Source organism: Cnephaeus nilssonii, assembly GCF_951640355.1.
Source record: "Cnephaeus nilssonii genome assembly, chromosome: 5".
Lineage (NCBI taxonomy): Eukaryota > Metazoa > Chordata > Mammalia > Chiroptera > Vespertilionidae > Cnephaeus > Cnephaeus nilssonii.
Genome location: NC_137076.1, coordinates 7,736,702 through 7,761,774, shown reverse-complemented (window position 1 = coordinate 7,761,774; position 25,073 = coordinate 7,736,702). Strand labels below are relative to the sequence as shown.

The 25,073-nt window shown below is 44.0% G+C and overlaps 1 protein-coding gene across 2 annotated transcripts in view; it reads right to left on the bottom strand.

The window, feature by feature from the left end:
- Positions 1-9,141: 9,141 nt before the first annotated feature.
- Positions 9,142-25,073, bottom strand: part of GCSAML (germinal center associated signaling and motility like) — a gene marked incomplete at its 5' end in the record, with an annotated part of 41,055 nt that continues 25,123 nt past the window's right edge. The window contains 3 exons of one of the 2 annotated variants that reach the window (XM_079773133.1): positions 9,142-9,719; positions 10,630-10,658; positions 17,540-17,602. In XM_079773133.1, coding sequence (XP_079629259.1) covers positions 9,477-9,719; positions 10,630-10,658; positions 17,540-17,602 — 335 coding nt within the window. In that variant the 3' untranslated portion in view covers positions 9,142-9,476. The remainder of the gene's footprint in view (positions 9,720-10,629; positions 10,659-17,539; positions 17,603-25,073) is intronic. The other variant, XM_079773134.1, reaches the window with a different exon arrangement.

The following is a 25,073-nucleotide window of genomic DNA, read 5'->3' as shown; positions in this document are numbered from 1 at the left end:
GCTGACGGGAAACCAAGGCTGTCTGCTCCGCCCTGAAACCCCGCCCCATCCAAGCTGAACACAGAGGCTTTTGCAATTTTGCAAGTCTTGTCTCATAAGAGTGTCTCCAACACGGAAGTTCTCCCAGCATAGACACAGCTGATCCTCACAGCCAATAGGCCTGGAGGTCAATTCCTCCCAGTGATACCAACAACAATCAAGACTTAACTACAACAAGGCTGTGCACACAGTCCACAAAGGGGTGCACCAAGAGTGTCCACCTCAGGTAACTGGGGAGGCTGAGCCACTGGGCCCTATAGGACACCTAGCACACAAAGCTACTCTACCAACTCAGGGAAGCAGTGAAAATGCAGAGACAAAGAAACAGGTCACAAAAGAAAGAAATGGAGGAAAACAAACGACTGGATATAGAGTTCAAAACCACGGTTATAAGGTTTTTCAATAATTTTCTAGAAAAGGCCGATAAATTTAGCGAGACCCTCGAGGATATGAAAAAGGACCAACTAGAAATTAAGCATACACTGATTGAAATAAAAAAAAATATTATACAGAGACCTAACAGCAGACTAGAGGATTTCAAAAATCAAGTCAAAGATTTGAAATACAAAGAAGCAAAAAACACTCAACTGGAAAAGCAAAAAGAAAAATGAATCCAAAAAGTTGAAGATAGTGTAAGGAGCCTCTGGGACAACCTCAAGCGTACCAACATCCAAATTATGGGGGTGCCAGAAGAAGAGAGAGAGCAAGATACTGAAAACCTATTTGAAGAAATAATGACCGAAAACTTCCCCCACCTGGTGAAAGAAATAGACTTACAAGTCCAGGAAGCACAGAGAACCCCAAACAAAAGGAATCCAAAGAGTACCACACCAAGACACATCATAATTAAAATGCCAAGAACAAAAGACAAAGAGAGAATATTAAAAGCAGCAAGAGAAAAACAGTTAGCTACCTACAAGGGAGTACCCATACGATTGTCAGCTGATTTCTCAACAGAAACTATGCAGGCCAGATGGGAGTGGCAAGAAATATTCAAAGTGATGAATAGCAAGAACCTACAACCAAGATTACTCTACCCAGCAAAGCTATCATTCAGAATTGAAGGGCAGATAAAGAGCTTCACAGATAAGAAAAAGCTAAAGGAGTTCATCACCACCAAACCAGTATTATATAAAATGCTGAAAGGTATTCTTTAAGAAGAGGAGGAAGAAGAAAAAGGTAAAGATAAAAATTATGAACAACAAATACATGTCTAGCAACAAGTGAATCTAAAAATCAAGTGAATAAAAAAATCTGATGAACAGAATAAACTGGTGAGTATAATAGAATCAGGGGCATAGAAAGGGAGTGGACTGACAATTCTCTGGGGGAAAGGGAAGAGACTGGACAAAAAGCATACACCTATGGATGAGGACAGTGGCGGGTAGGTAAGAGCAGAGGGTGGAGTGGGAACCGGGTGGAGGGGAGTTATGGGGGGCGGGAAAGAGGAACAATTGTAATAATCTGAACAATAAAGATTTATTAAATTAAAAAATAAAATAAAAAATAATTAATAAAAAAAAAAAAAGAATCTGTAGACCCACAGGGGTTGGGAACCTGAACTGTGCCCCAAGGAAAACCAGCAAGTGATTCTAGATCTGTACAAACTCACTCTAAAAGCTGTGTGTAGCTCAACATCGTAGTCATTAAGGAAATGCAAATCAAAACAACCATGAGGTATCTCCTATGCCCATTAGGATGACTATTACAAAAAAATCCAGACAATAAACAATGTTGAAGGGGATATGGGGAAGTTGGAACCCTTGTGCATTACTGGTGCAGCCACCAAGGAAAACAACCTGTCCGTTGCACACAAAATTCAATATAGAATTTCCATATGACCCAGCAAATCCATCCCTAGGTGTACACCCCAAGACTGGGAAAGAGAGACTCAACAGACACTTCTACCCCGTATTCACGGCAGCATGATTTGCAGTCACCAAAAGGTTGAAACAACCCGTTTCCATCAGTGGACGATGGATAAACACAACGTGGTCCATTCACATGATGGGATATTATTCAGCCTTAAAAAGGCTGGCACCTCCTACCACATGGATGAACCTTGAGGACATCATGCTCAGTGAAAGGCAAACACAAAGGGCAAATACTGCGTGATTCCACTCACAGGAGGTCCCTCGAGGAGTCAGATCCATAGGGACAGAAAGTAGGTGGCGGGAGCCAGAGGCCTGGGGAGGAGGATGGGACAGTTTCAGTTTGGGAAGGTGAGGAAATTCTGGAGGTGGATGGTGGTGATGGCTGCACACTATTGTGAATGGTCAACTTTATGTTATGTATATTTTACATGATAAAAACAATAAAAAACCCAACTGTGCCCCAGCTGGCTTGGCTCAGTGGATAGAGCGTCAGCCTGTAGACTGAAGATTCCCGGGTTCTATTCCGGTCAAGGGCACATGCCCAGGTTGCAGGCTCAATCCCCAGTGTGGGACATGCAGGAGGCAGCCGACCAATGATTCTCTCTCATCATAGATGTTTCTCTCTTTCCTTTCCTCTCTGAAATCAATAAAAGTACATTAAAAAAAACAACAACACCAACTGTGTCGCTGAGTGTCCAGACATCAGCAGTTGATTGAACATCTGGGAGTTCTGAGAATTAACCTCCATGTGGGAAGAAGTAATAAGGTGCTCATTTGAAGTTTACAGATAATGATATTAAAACTCCTCAGTAGCTGATGAGCCATGGAGAGTGACTGCTAATGTGGACGGAGTTATTTTGGGTAATACAAAATGCTCTGTAATTACATAGTGGTGATGGGTGCTCAGCTCCATGAACATTCCCCAAACCACTGAATTATACACCTCAGAGGGTGAATTTTATGTTATGTGGTTTATATTTCAATTTTTATTTTTTAAAAATATTTTTATTGATTTCAGAAAAGAAAGGAGAGGGAGAGAGAGATAGAAACATCAATGACAAGAGAGAATCATTGATCAGCTGCCTCTTGCACACCCCCTATGGGGGATTGAGCCCACACCCTGGGCATATGCCTTGACCAGGAATCGAACCATGACCTCCTGGTTTACAGGTTGATGCTCAACCACTGAGCCATACCTGCTGGGCTATATTTCAGTTTTTAAAAACACACAACAAGTAACCATAGCAATTGTTTAGAATTTAGACTCCTGTAATATTTGGGAGGAGAAGAGTGTCTTTAAAAAATATATGTTTTGATTGATTTTAGAGAGAGAGAGGGAGAGAAAGATTGATGTGAGAAACATCTATCGGCTGCCTTCCCGCACGCCCCCTACCAGGCACTGTGCCTCCAACCTGGGTGTGTGCCTTGACCAGGAATCGGACTCTGAGAACTTTTGGTGCGTGGGACAAGGCTCAACCAACTGAGCCACACCGACCAGTGAGAGGAGTGTTTTATTACTGATGTTTAGGATTTCCGGCATGTGTGAATAATAATAAGTGGATTGGCTTTTAGTCTGTTTTACTGTCATTTTAAAATTCTCTGCAGATGACAATGGCATGCACCTGGGGTGGACTGCTCCTGGTGGGGAAAATGAGACATTTTGGGGGGGAAGGGGGACCTAGCAATCTGAATCTGTTTGCCAGTAACCTCGCAGACCCTTTTTCTTCTTATCTGACCTTGCAAGCCGCTCTGTTGCCGCTTCCAGCTACTCCCATGCCAGGAACTTGTCAGTTATCTAAGTTGTGCTGTGCTCAAGGCCATAAGCTCCCTGCAAGACAGTTACTAGGCGCACTGCCCTCCCCCCCCCCCCCATCCCAACACACAGGGCTTCTTTTATTTATTTATTTATTTATTTATTTTTTAGAAAAAGCCTACGAAAGGTCCAGAAGTCTCATCCCAAATTTGGGAGACAAGGAGACCCAGAAAGGTATAAAAAGGGAAAGCTCCCTCCATGTTTTTGCTCAGGATTTGGAGAGAAACAGTCTCCCCTGAGTCCTGCACCCACACCTGTTGAAATGTCTGGAAATAAATGGGTTTTTCCTGTGCCTCCGGTACTCCTGCATGTTTTTCAGTCACCTGGTAAATTCTGTAACACTCCCACCCTGCCTCTAACCATTACACAGGAGTTCAGTCCTGCACTGGGACAGTCCAGGGCACACTGGGAAGGAGGGGACCCTGACTTCATAGCACTGAGACTTTGCTTAGGAAGTGCCAAATTTTCATTCATACATGAAATATCTCCCTGATTTGAATAATTCCCTTAACACCAAACAAACAAACAAACAAACAAACATATTTACTCTTGTTCCAAGAATTTTGTAGGCATTGCCTAATTTAATCCTCACACTGGCCCTTCCAGGTACTTGCTGTGATCGCCCCCCATTTACAGATAAATGCACAAACGAGGCTGAGAGAGGTTGAGGAGTAGGCTCACACCACACAGCTCTCCAGTGGCAGAACTGAGATTTGAACCAGGAGGTCAGGCCGGAGCTTAGGCTTCATGGCTGGGTGAAGCCGCATCTCCTGAAGCAAGGGCGTGGCCCTCACCCTGCTCGCCCCTCCAGGACGGCAGCCACTAGGCCCAGCTGTCCTGGAGATCAGCATTTAGGTCAGCCCTTAGCTCTGGCTGACTGCCTTGGCTGCCTCCCAGCAGACTCCCTCTGTCTCCAAATATTCCAGACCCTGGATCAGATCCTGGAGGCAGGAGGGGAATGGGTCAGAGGGAAGAAAAGGCGCTTCTGGAGCCCAATGGAAGGCCACCCTGGAGCATTCGAGTGTGAAATGGAAACATTGTCGGTAATGCCGCCACTGCCCCTCCTGCTCCCACTCTGCTCAGCCACCTCTTTCCACAGACACACCTCATCTGCCCTTGCTTTGATTCCTGAGTGGGGGTGGAACTGGAGCAGAACAGGGTGGGGACACTAAGAGGCTGTCTCAAGGAAGGAAAGAGGATGCATCAGAGGAAAGCAGGAGATGGCAGACAAGGATGACCTCAAGTGACCTGTGGCCAGGTCCTGGCACTCTTGGCATCGCCGAGTCTGACTGTGGGTCCTGGGGGCTCGGCTGGGGTTGGAGTGTAGCTGAGGTACTGGGGCTGCGGGGAGGCAGACAACAGATGCTGAGCCTATGGGTTCAGTGGATCAGAGGGGAGAGCTGGAGGACAGAGCTTTTCCCCAAAAGACCCTGGGCCCCCTGCTTTGCTTCCTCCCACCTCTAATCTATCACCAATGGATTTCATGTAACCCACCTACATCTCCTCCTCTGATTGTAATGTATAAAAATAGGTGAAAAACTGCCATTCTCTGGAGCATTATCCCCATCCTTTGAGATTCTGCTACAAGGTTGGCAAAGAGATGCAGAATGCACAAGATGAACATTGCATGATTGGATCATTTTAGTGTCTTTGTGTATTTATTTATTTATTTAAATATATTTTATTGATTTCAAACAGGAAGGGAGAGGGAAAGAGAGAGAGAAACATCAATGATGAGAGAGAATCATTGATAAGCTGCCACCTGCATGCCCCCTACTGAGCATCTAGAAACCTGGCCATGTGCTCCTGACTGGAATTGAACCCAGGACCCTTCAGTCCGCAGGCCCGACACTAATCACTGAGCCAAACCAGCTAGGGCTCTTTGTGTTTTTTAAAAAAAATCATTGCAAAATTATTGAACTACTAGAGGCCCACTGCACAAAGATTCGTGCAATAGGTCTTCCTTCCCCTGGCTGCCGGCACCAGTTTTCCTCCGGCACCGGGACCCAGGCCTTCACTGCGGCCGCAGCGAAGCCAAGCCTCTTCAGTCTTCAGTCTTTAGTTGTCTTCAGTCTTCAGTCTTCGCTTAGCCGGAGCCTTCAGTCTTCGCTCTGCACCTGCATATGCAAACTAACCCACCATTTTTGGTGGGTTAATTTGCATACATGTTCCTGATTGGCTGGTGGGTGTCAATTTGCATATTTCCCTTTTATTAGTGTAGATCAAGCTACCCAGTCAGGTGGGCATTGACATTCAAAGATCACTGTAATTAGTTTGCTTAGAGCACAGAGCTTAGCTAATCAGCCATTGTTTTTCATTTCTTTTGTTCAAAGAGTATTGAAAACCAGCTTATTTTAAATGTCTTTCACTTTCTGTTATGCCTTTCTTACAATGAAGAGATGATTCCTCTAGTTTTATGTTAAAAGTTTTTGAAGTGTTTCAAAAATATTTTACTTACCATAAACCTAAAATTATGGTCTTTTGGTTTATGAAGTGTGTAACTTCTGATATTTGCCCAGTTCTTTTTAATGGGGTCAATAATGCACTTTCCAGTTTAAGGTGTTTGATGGATTTAGCCATATATACTGCTAAAGAAATTGTCTGCCCTTCCCCTCTCACCTCCTCCATATATGTAAGATTGAGATTAGAGGGAAAGCATTTTCTATACCAATTGCGTTTAAAGCTTTCAAGCAAGTTATTTAGCTAACTTAGGGTTTAACAAAACTTTTTTTAAACAATGCCAAGGGCTAATGCTATTTTGAGATTCTAAAATTAAATGAAAATCTTATTTCAGAAATGCATTTAATGCTTTTTTTCTTGTGAGTTATGCAAATTAGCTTGAGTTAATTTTATCATGAAGCCACAAATCCTCCTATATAATAAAGAGGTAATATGCAAATTGACTGTCATGCCCTCACAAGATGGCTGTCTATGACCAGGCTGGCAGGGGGGTTAGTGAGGGACGACCAAACAACTGAACAAGCAGGCTGCGTGGGGCAACCAGGCCCGCAGGGGGACCATGAGGGGTAACCAGGCCGGCAGGGGGAGCAGTTGGTGGCAACCAGGCTGGCGGGGGGTGCAGTTAGGGGCAACCAGGCCAACAGAGGGGGGCAGTTAGGGGTGACCAGGCCGGCAGTGAAGGGGCAGTAAGAGGCGACCAGGCCGGTAGTGGAGGGCGACCATGCTGGCTGGGGGGGGGGGGGGGGGTGCAGTTGGGGGTGACCAGGCCAGCAGAGGGGGTCAGTAAGGGGTGACCAGTCCGGTGGGAGGGGCAGTTAGGAGCAACCAGGCCGGCAGGGAGGGCCAGTTGGGGGCAACCTGGCCATCAGCGGGGGACAGTTAGGGGCGACGAGGCTGGCACACAGAGGCAGTGAGGGGTGATCAGGCCTGCATGGGGGGGGGGGAGTTAGAGGCAACCAGGCAGGCAGGCAGGTGAGCAATTAGGAGCCAGTGGTCCAGGATTGTGAGAGGGATGTCCTGGATTGGAGAGGGTGCAGACTGGGCTGAGGGCCCCCCCCGTGCACAAATTTCATGCACCAGGCCTCTAGTCTATATATATAAAAGCCAGAGCAACCAAATGACCAAGCAACCAAGTGACTGAACGACCAAACAACCAAACAACCAGTCGACTGGTCACTATGATGCACACTGACCACCATGGGGCAGATGCTCAATGCAGGACCTGGCCCCTGGTGGTCAGTGTGCTCCCACAGTGGGTGCGCTGCTCAGCAAGCTTACCAAGCAACAGTGGCTGCAGGTTCAGTGGGGCCAGGATGAGCGGAGCAGTGCTGGCTCTTCCCCAGCCACCTGTCTCTTCGTGCACTACTACCTCCCTCGGGGGATGTTGGTTTTGGCCGGTCCTGGATTGTGAGAGGGCGCAGGCCTGGCTGAGGGACCTCACTAGGGCATGAATCCATGCACCATGCCTCTAGTGCAGTGGTCGGCAAACTGCGGCACATGTGGCTCACGAGCCGCAGTTTGCCGCTGTGTTGACTAATGAGTTTGCCGACCACTGCCCTAGTCCTTCATACAGGTTTTTTACTTACTAATACAAGGCATGTTAGATGCATACTACTTCCATAACATCCAAAGTATAAACTAACTCAGTGGTCAGCAAACTCATTAGTCAACAGAGTGGCAAACCGCGGCTCGCGTGTATTACAACAAGGCAAACTGTAATCTATAATAATAAAAGCGTAATATGCTAATTAGACTGGACATCCTTCCGGACGACCTTCCAGATGAAGCCCGGGCTGCGAGGGAAGCCCTGGTCCCGGGTGCCAGAGGGAAGCCAGTGCTGGCAGCCGGGGGAAGGAAGGCCTACTCTTACATGAATTTCATGCATCAGGCCTCTAGTATATATATAATCTTAAACTCATGACCATGTCTCAGTTGATTTTTTTTTTCTTGGATTGAAAAGTACTGAAATTCAATGTGACATTAAGATGAAAATTTTCTTATTTATTTGAGTAGAAAATCACTTACCAGTGAGTCATATATTATTTTTAAATACTTTCTTTAAAAATTGTGGTTCTTATCTGGTTGTAAATTAGATAAGCTGGGAGTAGATAAGGTATGCAGTTACAATATAATTTTTTTTCCATCTTCCTATGCATCATACGCATGTTTATAATATTTTTAAAAATACAATCACTGCTGCTACAGGGATTTCAAGCCTATGGTGAATGTTAGTATTTACTATAGGGAGTGGATTGGATTATGGTTTTATGGATTGAGTTCCGCTTATTATACTCCAGTGGAATTTTTCCTCACATACTCCTGCAGATGTCTGGAGCTGGAAATGTTTTTTTAATATCACTTTTATTATTCACAATAAAATATTTCATTAGCTTGGAAAAAAATGGAGGATAGTTATCCACAAGGATGGCAGGGCTTTGTCAATTATAGCCTTTGTGTCGTTATTAGGATGTTGGCATGTCATTTAAAAATTCCTTGGGAATGAAAATAAAAATGGATGGATTATTTATCAGTGTACCTAAAATTTAAAATCAGAGCCCACTCATTCTTCGTTAGTAGAAGCTACTAATCATAGGTAATCACGTAGTATGTTGTGAATAGAGCTATCGGCACAGGTTTACTTTGTTTTTTGCTAATATTTGAACAAAATCATCCTATTTACTATTGGAAAGAAAGACAATGGGCAACTATGCCTGCTGCATTTCTTCTTTTATAATTAATGGCATACTCAGCTTCTCCTCTCAGAAAATCCAATATTAATACCTTGATTCTTAAAACACTATCACAAGTAAAATTTAAAACACATAGAAAAGACAAAATTGAAGTAAGTATCAGGTTATTAAAAGGTCTCATCACTAGTCTTACATTTTAAAAGTTTATTGAGTAGTTTATACATGAAAAAATAAAATGCATAATTAGAAATGAAAATATCGGCATTTGAAATTTGGAGAGCATGGTTGGAATTGAATGTTTTAGGTCATATATTTGTGGATGTTTATTGTCCTAGGGAGGTTTCCCCACCATCTCCATATCTTCAAACCTTACAAACAAAAAGATGTAGAATACTTTATATCATTATGCCAATGTATACGGCTTCATACAAACCACAGAGATACCATGTTTAAGAGTTTCCCAAGGCAATATATGAAAAGGACATCATTTCTAAACGCTGGACAGAAATGAATGTTTTGTGAACTGCTGAGAGGCAGGCTTCCCCAGAGGGCTCACTCGGTGCCGTCTTAGTTACTGGAAGACGAAGAGGCACTAAGTGTCTAGTGGGGAAGCACAAGTTCATAGTCGTGCTCCGGGGTGCGGGGCGAGGGCCTGGTGATGCACGCCATCCTGAGGAGGGCGTATTCTGTTTCGGATCCTTCTTTAAACGCTTTCACTCTCTGTGTGGTGGAGTCAATGTTCTCGTAGCCGTTGTCATTGGAACTCACGGAGGGCTTGTGGTGAGGGCGGGGAACAATGACTGTGTAGCACACGTCTTCGGAACCACTGCCATCCTCATTGTCCTGCCAAGCACAACGAAGAAAGAAATCAAGGATCCAGCCGTCCATCAGATTTGAACTCAGTCCCTCAACCCCTCCTCCTTTCTTCTCTGAAGATCTTGCACTTCAGGTGTCCCAAGCCCGTGCTGCAGGCCCTGATGTCTTAGAGACCTCATTGAGCAATGCGTGTTGTGCTCTGAGTTCTACTCACTCTGCTTTCACTTCGCCTCATACAGTAAAAGAGAAAGGAAGCACACTGCTATCCCTCGGAAGACACACAGAAAAGCAGTGGCATCCTTTAGGTCTCACGTGTTGAGATAGAATGTATGCAACCATCAACACTCAGCAGGTAATCGGTCAAGTTACATAACTATAAATATTTGTAAGATAAAATACAATTAATAAAATTTAGATTTTTAAATAAACTTTCAATTGCATAGACTATGAAATAAAAATGTAAAAATTAAGATACCACATAATAAAGTTCATAAAATGCTTGCGATGTAGAATTAAAAGGAATAAACTTTTTTATGAGCCTGTTGCTATCCACCATGTTCGTAAATATGAATGTTAATTCATGGACAGAAAGATTGGAAACAAATGGATAGTTAAAAAGAATGGATGTTTTATGGTGGTCAGATTATATATGTGTATTTATTTGATTAACTTATTTTTGTTATATTAGTTTTGAAAATTAAAATAAGGCTTCGAAAGAATTATAACAACAATAACTTCCAATCATCTAAATCAAAGCATTTAAAAATTTTTAAATTTATTTTTGTTTCTGCATTAAAATTATCAAGAATATTATTTAAAATTTGAAAGACATGATCAATGCATTTAGAAATTTCAAGTAAAGGAAGATCTACAGCCATGCTTATATAAAGGCATCTGGATTTTGACATTTTTCAGACAAAGGTAATGTTTTTATTACCTGATTAGAGGTGGGTAAAACTTCATTACCTAGAGGATAAAAAATAAAAAGAAACCAACCTAAGAATTTTGGGCCATCACAGTTTGGGGTTGGGGGCGGTTAAAAGGGTAGAATGCAATGGTTAACTGTAAAGAGGCCCACCTGACGTTGAGCCTTATCATTACAGAGCTTTTCAAGGCTCCAGGACAAGATCACGGAAGAACATGTGCTCTGAAGCAGCATCCATGCTATGTTTCTGTGTAAATGGTACACACCAAAGCTGCTGAAGAACAGTGGGATTTGGAATTGGGTAACACAATTTTGCCCACAAACATGGTATGAAAACAGAGTATGGCAAGTATGAAGGAAGAATGATTATAGTTATAAATTTAAGCTATAACTTCTATAAAAGTATCACAGGAAAATCATATTTTTTAAAATGAATAATCATTATAGAGATAGGTACTGAAATAAGAGTAATTTCTTCAGATTAAATACAAGTATACAGACTAAGGTTGATTACATATATGAATACTGAAGCAATTTATACATATGTTAATCTGATATCCACTGCTAATATATTTTTTTCTTTTTCCTCTTTTTTTTTTCTTTTCTACCATTACATATATATATTTTTAATCCTCACCTGAGGATATTTTTCCAATGCTTTTTGGAGAGAATGGAAGAGAGAGGGAAAGACAGAGAGAGATATCAATGTGAGAGAAGCACATCGATTGGTTGCCTCCTGCATGAGCCCTGACCAGGGTCAGGGAGGAGCCTGCAACTGTGGTATATGCCCTTGACTGGAATTGAACCTGGGACTCTTCTGGACGACCTTCCGGACGAAGCCAGGGCTGCGAGGGAAGCCCGGGGCCCAGGTGCCAGAGGGAAGCCGGTATCGGCAGCCGGGGGAAGGAAGGCCTACTCTTGCATAAATTTCGTGCATCGAGTCTCTAGTATGTTAATAATTTCTAATAACTAATCATTCTGCACAAATAAAAAGTCATGCTCAATGCAGTGCTTTCAAGTATAAAATGCTACATATATCCATAAAACCACATATCTTCATAAATGCAATAATTTAATTAACAAATATGTTTTGACTTTAACAGTGTTTTCTAATCATAAACTGAGGACATTATGTAGCCTAGACATATGATTCAGTTGTAGCATTAGAGACAGCAGTTTGGAGGACCAGTGTCAGTGTGACAGGCATCAGAAAATCAAGGACCAGTGGTCCCACTGTTGGTGCTGAAGATGTTAAAATGTTTAGAAACAAGCATAGTTAAAACATTAAAGATTAAAAACATGGAATAGGCCATTATGAAGCTAAAGGTCAGTTGAATTAACCTTCTGAGTAGACTTCTTATTTGAAGTTAGGGCACTGATTGGGGGAAAACACGACCCTTAGAATCGGAATGAGAACAACTGGGAGAAGGTCTGAGGACTGCAATTAAGCTGAATGCCAGCCTCCAGCAAGTCCCTCTTGTCAGGTGAAGTGCTCCCTCTGGTCTTGGGCAATGAGGTTCTTCCTTCCTCGACTGAAAAGGGGAGACTCTGTTTCTTTGTCTTTTCCAGCTTCTAGAGGTTGCACTCATTCCTCGGATCCTGCCTCTCTGTGCTAGCGACCCAAGACCAGCAATGGCAGTTCAGAGTCTTCTCCCACCGCACCACCATGGCACCGTCTCTTCCGCATCTGCCTTCCACCTGGTAAGGACCTTTGTGTTTACCGGTGCTCACCGGGGTAACCCAGGATACTCTACCCACCTTGGTACCCTTAAAGGGATCACATCTTCAATGTCCCCTTTGTCATAGCTTTTTAAAAGAGGATTCAAATGCATATCTTTTGGGGCTTTTATTCTGCCTACCACACATGTATTCTATTTTATTTAAAAAACATGAAAATATCTAAAGATTTAAGAGCATAAGAATATTAAAGTGGATATGTTAATGTAACCTTATTATCTCTCTGACAATATCCCGTAAAATGACAAAGAAAACCTTCTTTCCTCAAGGCCACGAGAGAATACACCAGTGAGCACCATGTTGTTTCTGAATGCTGTTTCACTTGCTGTTGGTTGTTTTGTAAACATGGTAGCCCTACTGTGATTTGTAAGGCCTTAGCACACAACAGTGGCTGCCCTGAAGTTCAATTCAGTAATTGTGTTTGACCTCAACAGTTGGTATCAGGAACGGTTAAAAGCAACACACTCCCCCAAGTGTGAGAATCTGGTCTTAGTTATAGCACCTGGTTTGGCTTAGAGGCAGAAAGGGTGCCATCAGGGTTAATATATGGACACAAATGGCCCACAATATGCGTGGCGAAAGGTTTATTAAAGTTTACCTGTGGTCACAGGCATGGAAGAGGCCAGCCTAAATGACTGCTTAAACAGACCATTGCAAAAAAGAAAAATGAGGAATGTAGCCCTAACCGGTTTGGCTCAGTGGATAGAGCCTTGGCCTGCAGACTCAAGGGTCCCAGGTTTGATTCCGGTCAAGGGCATGTACCTTGGTTTCGGGCACATCTCCAGTGGGAGGGTGGGGGTGCAGGAGGCAGCTGATTGATGCTTCTCTCTCATCAGTGTTTCTAACTCTCTCTCCCTCTCCCTTCCTCTCTGTAAAAAATCAATTAAATATATGTTTTTTAAAAATGCGGAATGTAGACACTGACCTGTGATCCAATTGCTCCTGGAGCACATAAGCAGAGAATATGATACATTCATTCCTTTGTAGTTGTGATTCAATAAATAAGGCATAGTTCTAATAAATAGACATTGATTTTTAAATGTTCTTTTCACAACCATAATCTAAAGTTGTAGTATTTTTAGATTTTAAGACGATTTTTCCATATGAAGAAAACAAAACTTAAAGAATATAAGTAACTTGCCTCAAAATTGATATATATGACAAGAACTTTGGTAAAATCCACCGTGCAGAAATAACAGACACTGGCGCTTTAAAGATGTGGTGGAGTCGTGGATCTGGCTCTCAGCTCCTCCCAGAACCAAATTGGAAATACAACTAAATTGGGGAACAATCACCCTGAATTACTAACTAAAGACTATCTGAAGAGGAGACTTACTTATATTTTTAAATATATCTTTATTGATTTCAGAGAGGAAGAGAGAAGAAGAGATAGAAACATCAATGATGAGAGAGAGTCATTGATTGGCTGCCTCCTGTCCGCGCCACACTGGGGATTGAGCCTGTAACCCAGGTATGTGCCCTGACCCGGAATCGAACCATGACCTCCTGGTTCATAGGTTGACACTCAATCACTGGCTGGGCTGAGAAGGAGACGTTTAAACAAGGACTGACGGACGAAGCCACCTCGAGGACGGTAGGAAGGGTGGAGATGTGACAGGGGCTGGCCCTGCTCCCACAGGCAGTGGCTGAGGTTATGGAGGGATATCTCAGCAGCGAGAGGTTCCCCTGAGAGGCAGGAAGGCTAAACACCAAGCCAGGCTACCCAGCCCAGAGGACCAGAGCTGGGAACAGGTGCCCCTATAGCATCCAGCTGTGAAAGGTGGCAGGGTTACTGTATGCCAAGGAGAGGTGCAGCCCATTTGAGACAAGGGCGCCCTCTTAAAGGGCCAACTCACAAAATTTTGTTTGCAGCCACTCACCCTGGGCTCAGGTGACTCATGTCTGTCACCCGAGGAGAATCTGGGGCTGTGGCTTTGGGGAACATGTGGGGGAACAGCCACCAGGATCCCTGTACTGAGTCATCCTCCAATACCACGGCAGCCATCTTTCTGGGGCAGGGCGGTCCTCTCTGAGCAGTATCGGCCTGGGGAAAAGGAGTTAACCCACCCTCTGGAATCCTGCTCCCCACAGAGCAAATATTAACCCTGCTGAGGAGTCAGTGGCATCAGCTGGGACATAGCAGTCTGGGCAGACTCAGGGGGTGTCAGTGACTAGCTGTGGGACTAGGTCATGCCCTCCAATTTCCCATGAACCTGACTGGTGCCTCCCTTTCATGGGAGATCCAATAGAAACACCCTCCCAACTTCTGGGCTCCAGAGGCCCCACCCACCTGACTACTAGGGGCCCTGCTCTGCCAAGGTCAGGGAGAAATCCGAGACAGACTCAGATGTGTTTTTGTGGAAGGGGACTCCTCTTCCGAACAATGACATCCCTCCATCCCTCCATCCCACTTCTCCATGTTCAGTCATCAATAGCTCTCAACATTAAAGGCAAGTTCTAGTGTGTACATAAATTTTCATTTTTTATTGTACATTTCATTTCCTTTTTGTAAAATTTTCATTTCAATTTTATGTGTGTTTTTTAAAGTGTTTATAGATTAAACAGTACATTAGACATGCACTGTATACAAGAAAGGTTAAAACAGAGCCATTTGGGGGTCTGGAATGAATTAATGCAAATTTACATAATTCTAATGGGGAAAAATGATTCGGTTTTTTAACAAATCGCTTCTTAAACAGCTGTCTGGAATGAATTAAGTTCAAGAACCGAGGTTCCACTGTGGAACAATCAACTGAATAACCAACCAAAGACTAGCTGAACAGAAGTCTTATAACCAAGGATCTACAGAGGAAGCCACGTCAGGAGTGGTAGGAAGGGTGGAGGTGTGAAAGGGCTGGCCTTGCTCCCATGGCTGGTGGCTGAGATCCCAGGGAGATATCTCAGCTGCAAAGGTTCCCCTGGTAGTTTTTAAACAGGTTGCTCAGGGCCTGTTAGAGGGAGTGCCAGACATTGACCAGCACCAGAGTCCCTCCCAAAAGGCCCCAGAACAGACAGAACCAGTGCTAAGGAGCTTAGTAAGAACTTCAACAGCATGAAGAGGACATAAAAGGACCCCAAAAAGAACCAGTCAGAAATGAAGAACACAGTATCTGAAATAAAGAATACACATGAAGGAATAAACAGTAAGGTGGATGAAGCTAAAGACTGAATCAGCAATTTGGAAGACAAGGTAGCAAAAAATTAATTTAGAGAAATGAGGATGGTGTAAGAGACCCTTGGGACAACATCAAGCATAACAACATCCAAATCATATGGGTACCATAAGGAGAAGAAAGAATGCAGACTAGTGGAAATGCAGACTTGTAACTGGACAACCAAGGGGTCCAGACTGCCTGTCACTACTTCAGCCAATTAAGCAGAGACAGGGTTGAATCATATGTGAGCGTTTATTCCAGTCCTGCCAGCAGTACGGGAGAGCAGCAGGTTATCCACAAAAATCTGCTCTGCCTCTCCCCATAAGCCAGCTGCTTATATGGGTAGAAGGACAAAGATTATGTGGGAAAGTAATAATTACAGGCATGGGAAAGTAGGCACGGAATTATCATCATATGGGCTTGGGGAGGAGGGTTGCAGGAGGATAGGCACCTCTGGGCATCCCGGGACAAGATTACAGGCAATAGGGGCTGGGATTGTAAAGAGCAGGTGCCTCCTGAACTAGATTGTTTCAGCCATGAGGTTGTAACTCTTTCCATAATGATAGGCAGTTCTCAGAAGGAGGATGTTAGCTCCCATGTCCCAGGGCGTACAACTCTCAGCGAGGTTAGAATGTGCTTTTTCTAATCAGAACAGAACCGTCATAGTTTATAGAGCATGGTTAATATTTCTCATAATTGCCGCTGGTCCCCAATATTCTATTTCTGCCCCTAACAGACTGGTGCAACCACTGTGGAAAGCAGTATAGAGTTTTCTCATAAAATTAAAAATGGAACTGTCATGACCCAGTGATCCCACTGAAGCGAAAGGATATATGCATCCATATGCTCAATAAAACGTTATTTTCGATGGCCAAAATTTGGAAGCAGCCCAGGTGCCCATCAGTAGAGAAGTGGATAAAAAAGCTGTGGTACAGCTGTAGCCGATTCGGCTCAGTGGATAAAGCATTGACCTGAAGACTGAAAGTTCCCAGTTCAATTCCAGTCAAAGGCACATGCTCAGGTTGTGGGCTCAGTCCCCAGTAGGGGGCATGCAGGAGGCAGCTGATCAATGATTCTCTCTCATCATTGATGTTTCTATCTCTCTCTCCCTCGCCCTACCTCTCTGAAATCAATAAAAACCCTATCCTATATAATAGAAGGGTAATATGCAAATCAACCAAATGGCAGAACAATCAGTTGCTATGACGCACACTGACCACCAGGGGCCAGATGCTCAATGCAGGAGCTGCCCCCTGGTAGTCAGTGCACCCCTACAGGGGGAGCACCTCGAAGCCAAGGTGGGAGCGGCGGTGGTGGGAGCCGCTCCCGCCTCCACAGCAGCGCTAAGGATGTCCAACTGCAGCTTAGGCCAGCTCCCTAAGCTGTCAGTTGGACGTCCCCTGAGGGCTCCCAGACTGGGAAAGGGCGCAGGCCAGGCTGAGGGACTCTCCCCTCAACCCCCGGAGTACACAAATTTCGTGCACCGGGCCTCTAGTATATATATATATATATTTTAATATTTTATTGATTTTTTACAGAGAGGAAGAGAAAGGGATAGAGAGTTAGAAACATTAATGAGAGAGAAACATCGATCAGCTGCCTCTTGCACACCCCCTACTGGGGATGTGCCCGCAACCAAGGTACATGCCCTTGACCGGAATCGAACCTGGGACCCTTCAGTCTGCAGGCCGACGCTCTATCCACTGAGCCAAACTGGTTTCGGCAAGTATACGTATATATTTTTTAAAAAGCTGTGGTACATTCACCTAATGGAATACTACTCCACTGTAAAAAAGAAGGAAATCTTACATTTTGCAACAGCATGGATAAAACTGGAGTGTATTATGCTAAGTGAAATAAGCCAATCAGAGAAAGACAAATACTATATGGTTTCATTTATATGTGGAACCTAAGGAAGAAATAAACTAACAAAATAGAAGCAAACTCATAGAGCCCGGCTGGAGTGGCTCAGTTGGGTAGGTGTTGTCCTGTTGGACCAAAGGGTTGCCAGTTCGATTCCCCGCACATACCTGGGTTGCAGGCTTGATCTCTGTAGGAGACAGGCCTCTGTGGTCCATCTTCAGCATGGTCAGCTTTTAGAAAACAAACAGCACGTGGCCAGTCGGTTACTGAATTTCCCCAGGGTACAGGGGGGAGAGGGTAAAAGAACAAAGAACTGTGCATGTGACCAGGAGCACATTTTCCAGGAAGATCCGCCTAGCTCAGTGATGGGCAACCTTTTGAGCTTGGTGTGTCAAACTTCGCCAAAAAACTGAGCATAACTCAGGTAGTGTGTCACTTTGAGGAAAAAACATTATTTCGCAAATGTTTCATCCTCGGGAGCAGCAAATGTTTCATCCTCGGCATGCGGCCGCCTCAGCGGCCGCGTGTCATCAGAAATGGCTACGTGTGTCAGTGCTGACACGCGTGTCATAGGTTCGCCATCACTGGCCTAGACAAAGGGAGGTGGCGACAACTAGAAAAGGACTCAGCCCATTTTTTAAAATAACCCAATAGGAGACAATAAGACCGAGGTGACTCAGGGAAGAGACTGTTAACTCCATAGTACTCAGCCAGTGAGGACCCAGAGGAGGGACGCTGGAACCATAAGGTTAAATCGCCTGTGATCGCTGCTTTGCGTGTGCCTGCCCGCAGACACCCGCCCTCATTTGAACTTGGACAGGTGAGAATTTCTCACAGTCTCCAATTGGGGAGCATATGGGAGGCAACGGGTCAATGTTTCTCTCATATCAATGTTTCTCTATCTTTCTCCCTTCCTCACTCTAAGCATGTCCTTGGGTGAGGACTTAAAAAATATATTTTACAAAGAAACAGACTCATAGGTGCAGAGAACAAACTGCTAGTTATCAGAGGGGATGGGGTTGGGTGAAAAAGGTAAAGGGACTAAGAAAAAAAGTGAGAAGCAAGATGGCTACAGACTAGCTGGATGCTGTTGTTATATTGTAAATCAGAAGATGCCTTAATCAATAAGCCAAATTTATTTGGAGTCCTGTTTCGCTAGCGCTAGCGGGCCCAGAGGAAATCTTGCCTCTCAAATTCTGGGCCCAATATGGTGGAAGTCTCCCTTATTTTTCAGCTCTTTGTCTCCCAAATTTGGAATGAGACTTCTGGACCTTTGGAGAAAAAGTCCTGTGCGCTGGGACTGGGCCGTGAGAACATATCTCAAGGCCTGGCCTGGCGCCAGCACTGACAACTCTGTCTGGGGCATAGTTTATGGCCTCTCTGGAATGGGAGTAGTCTTATTTTCCCTATTTTACAGAAGCCAGAATAGCAGGGTTAAATTTTAAACAGCAGTTTTTACCCAATATGGAGGTTACTATGCTTCACTGTGTCCCCTTGCTCCCAGCCAGGGCACAGATCCACAGCAAAACTACAGCACAATCAATTGGAAAAACCAAGTGAAGTGCAGCTGACCAGAAGTATTGTATCCAGGGAGCACAGAAGGAGCCACGTGGAGACTTACAGGAGGACTGCAGTTGTGGAAAGGGAGGACCCTCCCCCCCACCTCCCCACCCCTCGCCCAGCATGTGTGGCCTCTGAGAAGCAGGAGGGATATCATGGCTGCAACGTTCCTTCCCTCTGGAGATGTGAGGTCTCAACCCCACACAGGGGTCCCACACCCAGAGCAGCAGAGATGGGAAAGGCCTGCACAGCACTGGGCACAGGGAACTGGGGCTCTGTCTGCCTGGGAGCCTTGGTCTGCGCCTTTCCAGGGGAGAAGCTCTCGTGTCAGCAGCCCAGCTTGAGAACTTGGCTCCAGGACTGATGCTGGAGGGGCTTCGCTGCCCTGATTCCTTCTGGAAGAGGAGTCTGCGGGCTGCACCCAGCAGCGGCTTTGAGGGATCCTCTACTTTCTTGAAAGGCATGTGCAGAGCCCATCAGTGACCAACCTGTGTGGCTGGGGGAAAGGGCCAAGTGTCTCCTGTTGTGAGAATAAACAACCCATCTTTTCCGTCAAAGAACAGTTTAGACAGCCGCCATGTTGGCCGCATGACTTGCAGCTCCCCTGGAGGCCGCCATCTTGAAACAGCAAAGGCCAACTCCTCCCTTTGAATTAGCCAATCAGGAAAGACTGTGCACCTGAGCTCCAATCAAGAGTGAGAGACAGGTCACGTGGGTCAGGATTAAAAAGCCGAGCAGACTGCCTGCTCGGTGTGCGTGTGCTCCCAGACCATGTGTGCGCACCCTTCTGCACAGGAGGAAAGACCCTTGCCTTGCTGCCTGGCTCCCGAGTGTGCTTTGTGTTCTACCAGGACCCCTGAATTTGGGGGCTCGACTTATTTCTTACACTGTGAGTTCTGCCGGCATCCCTGGGAAAGAGAGGTAGACCATCTACGCCCCAACCCTCGAGGCTGCAGGCATCCCCCATTCTCAAGAGACTGTTTTGCTTCAGTTCTGTGAAGGCCAGGATAGCCCCACTGGATGCAGTTCTGTGGGGGACAGGAGAGCAGCTCAGAGTGGGACATTTAAAGTGTGAGACCCACAGAGGCTATTGTCTGGGACCAGGAGGAAGTGCTTAGCCCCCTCGTGTGGCTGGGCCGGCAATATCCTCAACCTGGGCATCTTTTGATTTATCCCCCTGAGTGCAGGGCAGCTGAACCTGCTCCATAAGAGGAGACTGCAGCCTCTACTCAACCTGAACCTGCAGCAGCCCTCGGGAGGAACTAGAGTTGGAGCCTCTGGTAGGGGCTGAGGCGTTCGGCTTTGAAGCAGAGACTAACTTCCCCCTATTGAGTGCCTGGCTGCCTCATCTCCTAGCAGGGGGCCCACTAGCCTGAGTTAGCCTAGCTGGGGTTCATCCTACAGACTCCCTTTGAAGGCCAGGCAACCTCAGGGGGAGGGGGAGGAGGTGACAGGTGGAGACGGACTTCAGAGAGCCTTGGTCTGAACACAGATCTCAAAGGTAAAAGAAGCTGACCCATTTACACAGATTGGTCCCTCCCATGCACACACAGGTCTGGTAGATACAGAGACCAACAGTGAACAGAGTGGTAACTACACAAAGGCAGACCAAGGCCTGTTACACACAACATCTGCATCTGAAACCCACCCAAAAGGACCCAGGACCAGCACAGCAGTGGTGGGCCTCAGACCACACCAGAGCTCAACCCAACTAGGCACACAAATAGCACACCCAAAAGTGGATCCCAGCAGGTGCCAGACCCTGCTGGGATCACCCCTGTTTTGGGGGGATGCCCCTGCACAGCGTCTCATGCATGGTGATAAAACTTTACCTCTATAGATACCCAGCCCAAAGAATTACTGATTGTGCCACCGAGCCCATCAAGACACCTCGAGACTACCTGCATAGCAGGTTTGCACACCATTTACTATTGCAACAAAAAATAAGGTGCCTAGGAATAAATTTAACCAAGGAGGTAAAAGACCTATACTCAGAAAACAATAGGACATTGAAGAAATTCAGAAAGATACAAATAAATGGAAGCATATACTATGTTCGCAGACAGAAAGAATTAACATCATTAAATGTCCATACTACCCAAAGCAATCTATAGATTCAATGCAATCCCTATTAAAATGCCAACAGCATATTTCACAGATCTAGAACCAATTCCAAAATTTTATATGGAAAAAAAAGGACCCCAAAAAGCCTCAACAATCTTGAGAAAGAACAAAGTTGGAGGGATCATAATATCAGATCTCAAACTATACTACAAAGCCATTGTAATCAAAACAGCATGGTACTGGCATAAGAACAGGCATATAGATCAATGGAACAGAGACCCCACAAATTAACCCACATTTATATAGTCAATAAATATTTGACAAAGGAGGCAAGAGCATAGAATGGAGTAAAGAAAGTCTCTTCAATAAATGGTGTTGGGAAAATTGGACAGGTAGATGCAGAAAAATGAAATTAGACCACCAACTTACACCATACACAATAATAAACTCAAAATGGATAAAAGACTTAAATGTAAGTTGCAAAACCATAAAAATCCCAGAAGAAAACATAGGCAGTAAAATCTCTGACATTTCCCATAGCAATATGTTTGCTGATACGTCTCCAAGGGCTAGGAAAATTCATGAAAGATAAATGGGTCTATATCAAAATTAAAAGCTTCTGCACAGCAAAAGAAACCATTAACAAAATGAAAAGAGAACCCGCTATATGAGAGAACATATTCACCAATGGTACATTTGATAAGGGGTTAATTTCCAAAATATATAAAGAATTTATATAACTTAATGTAAGGGAGACAAACAATCTAATTTATAAAAGGCCACTGGACATGAAAAAAAATGCTCAACATCACTAATCATCAGAGAGATGCAAAGTAAAACTATACAATGAGGTATCGCCTCACACCTGCTGGAATGGCTACCATCAATAGCTCAACTAACAACACATGCTGGTGAGGATGGGGAGAAAGAGGAACCCTAGTGCACTATTGGTGGGAATGCAGACTGGTGCAGCCACTGTCAGAAAGAGTATGGAATTTCCTCAAAACATTAAAAATGGAACTGCCTTTTGACCCAGTGATTCCACTTCTGGAAATACATCCTAAAAATCCCAAAATACCAATCAGAACGAGTACATGTACTCCTATGTTCATAGCATCTTTATTTACAATAGCCATGATCTGGATACAGCTCAAGTGCCCATCAGCAGATGAGTGGATAAAAAAGCTGTGATGGAACCCTGACCAGTGTGGCTCAGTTGGTTGAGCATCATCCCATGCACTGAGAAGTTGCTAGTCCGATTCCTGGTCAGGCATATGCTTGGGTTGCAGGCTCAATCCGCAGTAGGGAATGTGCAGGAGATATCTGAGGGGGAGTCGGGGTGGAGTGGGGAAACTGTGGTATATTTACACATTGCAATACTATGCAGCTGAAAAATAGAAGGAACTCTTACCCTTTGTGACCACATGGAGGGACCTGGAGAGTATCATGCTAAGTGAAATAAGCCAGTCAGAGATAGACAAATACCATATGATCTCACTAATATGTGGAATCTAATAAACAAAATAAACTGATGAACAAATTGGAACCAGAGCATGGCTACACAGGACAGAATGGCAGGTGCCAGAGGGGAGGAGAGCGGGGCCGCTGGATAAAGAAAGTGAGGGGCCCTAGTTGGTTTGGCTCAGTGGACAGAGCATTGGCTTGCGGACTGAAGGGTCCCGGGTTCAATTCCGGTCAGGGGCACATGCCTGGGTTGTGTGCTCGATCCCCAGTGTGGGGGTGAGCAGGAGGCAGCCGATCAATGATTCTCTCTCATCATTGATGTTTCTATCTCTCTCTCCCTCTTCCTTCCTCTCTGAAATCAATAAAATGTATTATAAAAAGAAAAGAAAGTGAAGGGTTAGCATACACCATGGACACGGACAACAGTGTGGTGAAGGCCAAGGGAGGGGGGTGTGGGGATGGGTGCAGGTGGGCAAAGAGGGAGGAAATGGGGGACATCTGCAACAGTGCCAACGTTAGAATTTTGTAAACAAAATAAAGCAATTACTAAAATAAATAAGAAAAAGTAATAAAAAATAATAATAATACCTCGTGGACACAGACAACAGTGTAATGATGAGCAGAGGGAAAGGAGAGTGGGGGAGGTAGATGTGGGTAAAGTGTGGATAAATGTGGTGGAAAGATACTGACTTAGGTTGGTGAACACACAATATAATGTACACATACTGTATTGTAGAATTGTAACTCGAAACTTATATAATTTTATTAACCACTCTAATAAATTCATTAAAAATTTTTTTAAATAAAAGTAGTGGGAAAGGCATATTTAAGTAATCCAAAGACAGGATTAAAGAAGGAACACAGGAATGGGAAATAGAGTGGATAAGCAAAAAATGAATTATAGGCTTGAATAATCTCAAAATCAATATGCTGAGTGAAAGGAGTCAGTCACAAAGTAGTGCCTATTGGATGATTCCATTTATATGAATTTCTAGAAAATGACACCTAATATATAATGACAAAAAATAGATCAGTGGTTGTCAGAGACTAGAGGTGGGGCGGTGATGGACAACAGAATGGCATGGGGAAGCTTTCGTGGTGGTTCCATGGGTATATACATTTGCCAAAACACATTCTAAATGGATGCAGTTTTTTGTAGATGATTTTTATCTCACTAATGTTGTTTTTAAAACAAAAAAGATGGTGTTGGGAAAATTGGACAGATACATGCAAAAAATGAAACTAGACCACCTTCTTACACCAATACTAGAATAAACTCAAAATGGAGTAAAGACTTAACGAAACCATAAAGCTCCTAGAAGAAAACATAGGCAGTAAACCCTGTGACATCACTTTAAGTAATATTTATTTGGATGTGTCTCCTCAGTTAAGGAAAACAAAAGATAGATAAACCAACTGGATTACAGCAAACTAAAAAGTTTCTATGCAGGAAAGGAAATCATCAACAATACGAAAAGGGAGAAGATATTCACCAATGGGACATCCAATGAGGGGTTAATATCCAAAATATATAAGGAAGGTGTTCAATTTAACACCAAAAAAAATCCCAATAAAAAGTGGGCAAAGGATATGAATAGACATTTCTCCAAAGACGACATCAGATGACCAATAGACATGTGAAATAATGTTCAACATACTAATCATCAGAGAAATGCAAATTAAAACACCTCACACCTTTCAGAAAGGGTATCATCAATAAATTAACAAACGAGAGTTGGTGAAAATGTGGAGAAAATTAAATCCTCATGCACTGTAGGTGGGATTGTAAATTGGTGCAGCCCCTATGCAAAGTAGTGTGACCATTCCAAAAATTGAAAGTAAAAAATAGAACAACACATGACCCAGCAATCTCACTTCTGGATATTTATCCAAAGAAATCCAAAACATTAGTTTGAAAAGATATATGCACCCCAATGTTTATTACAGCACTATTTACAATAGCCAAAACATGACAGATCTCAGAGGGGAGGCTTGTGGGGCGATGGGAAGGGATTAAACAAAGAATTTACATGCATATATGCATAGCCAAAGGAGACAGACAATAGTGTGGTGAAGGCCTGAGGTAGGGCAGGGGTTAGGTGGAGGGAGGAAGTGAGGGGGAGGGGGAATAGAGGACATTTATAATAATGTCAACAATAAAAAATAAAATTTAAAAAAAGATAAGAAAACATCTTAAGTGTCCACTGATAGACAATTGGATAAAGAAGAAGTTGTAGCCGGTTTGGCTCAGTGGATGAAGCATCGGCCTGAGGACTAAAGGGTCCTGGGTTCAATTCCAGCCAAGGGCACATAGCCGGGTTGCAGGCTCGATCCTCCCAGTAGGGGGCGAGCAGGAGGCAGCCAATCAATGATTCTCTGTCATCATTGATGTTTCTATCTCTCTTCCTTCCTCTCTGAAATCAATAAAAAAATTTTTAAATAAAAAAAGAAGTTGTACATTTATGCAGTGGAATATTACTCTACTGTAAAAAAGAATAAAATCTTACCATTTGTGACACTATGGATGGACTTATAGGGTATTATGCTAAGTGAAGTAAGTCAGACAGATAAAGATAAATACCATATGGTTTCACTTATATGTTCAGAATCTAA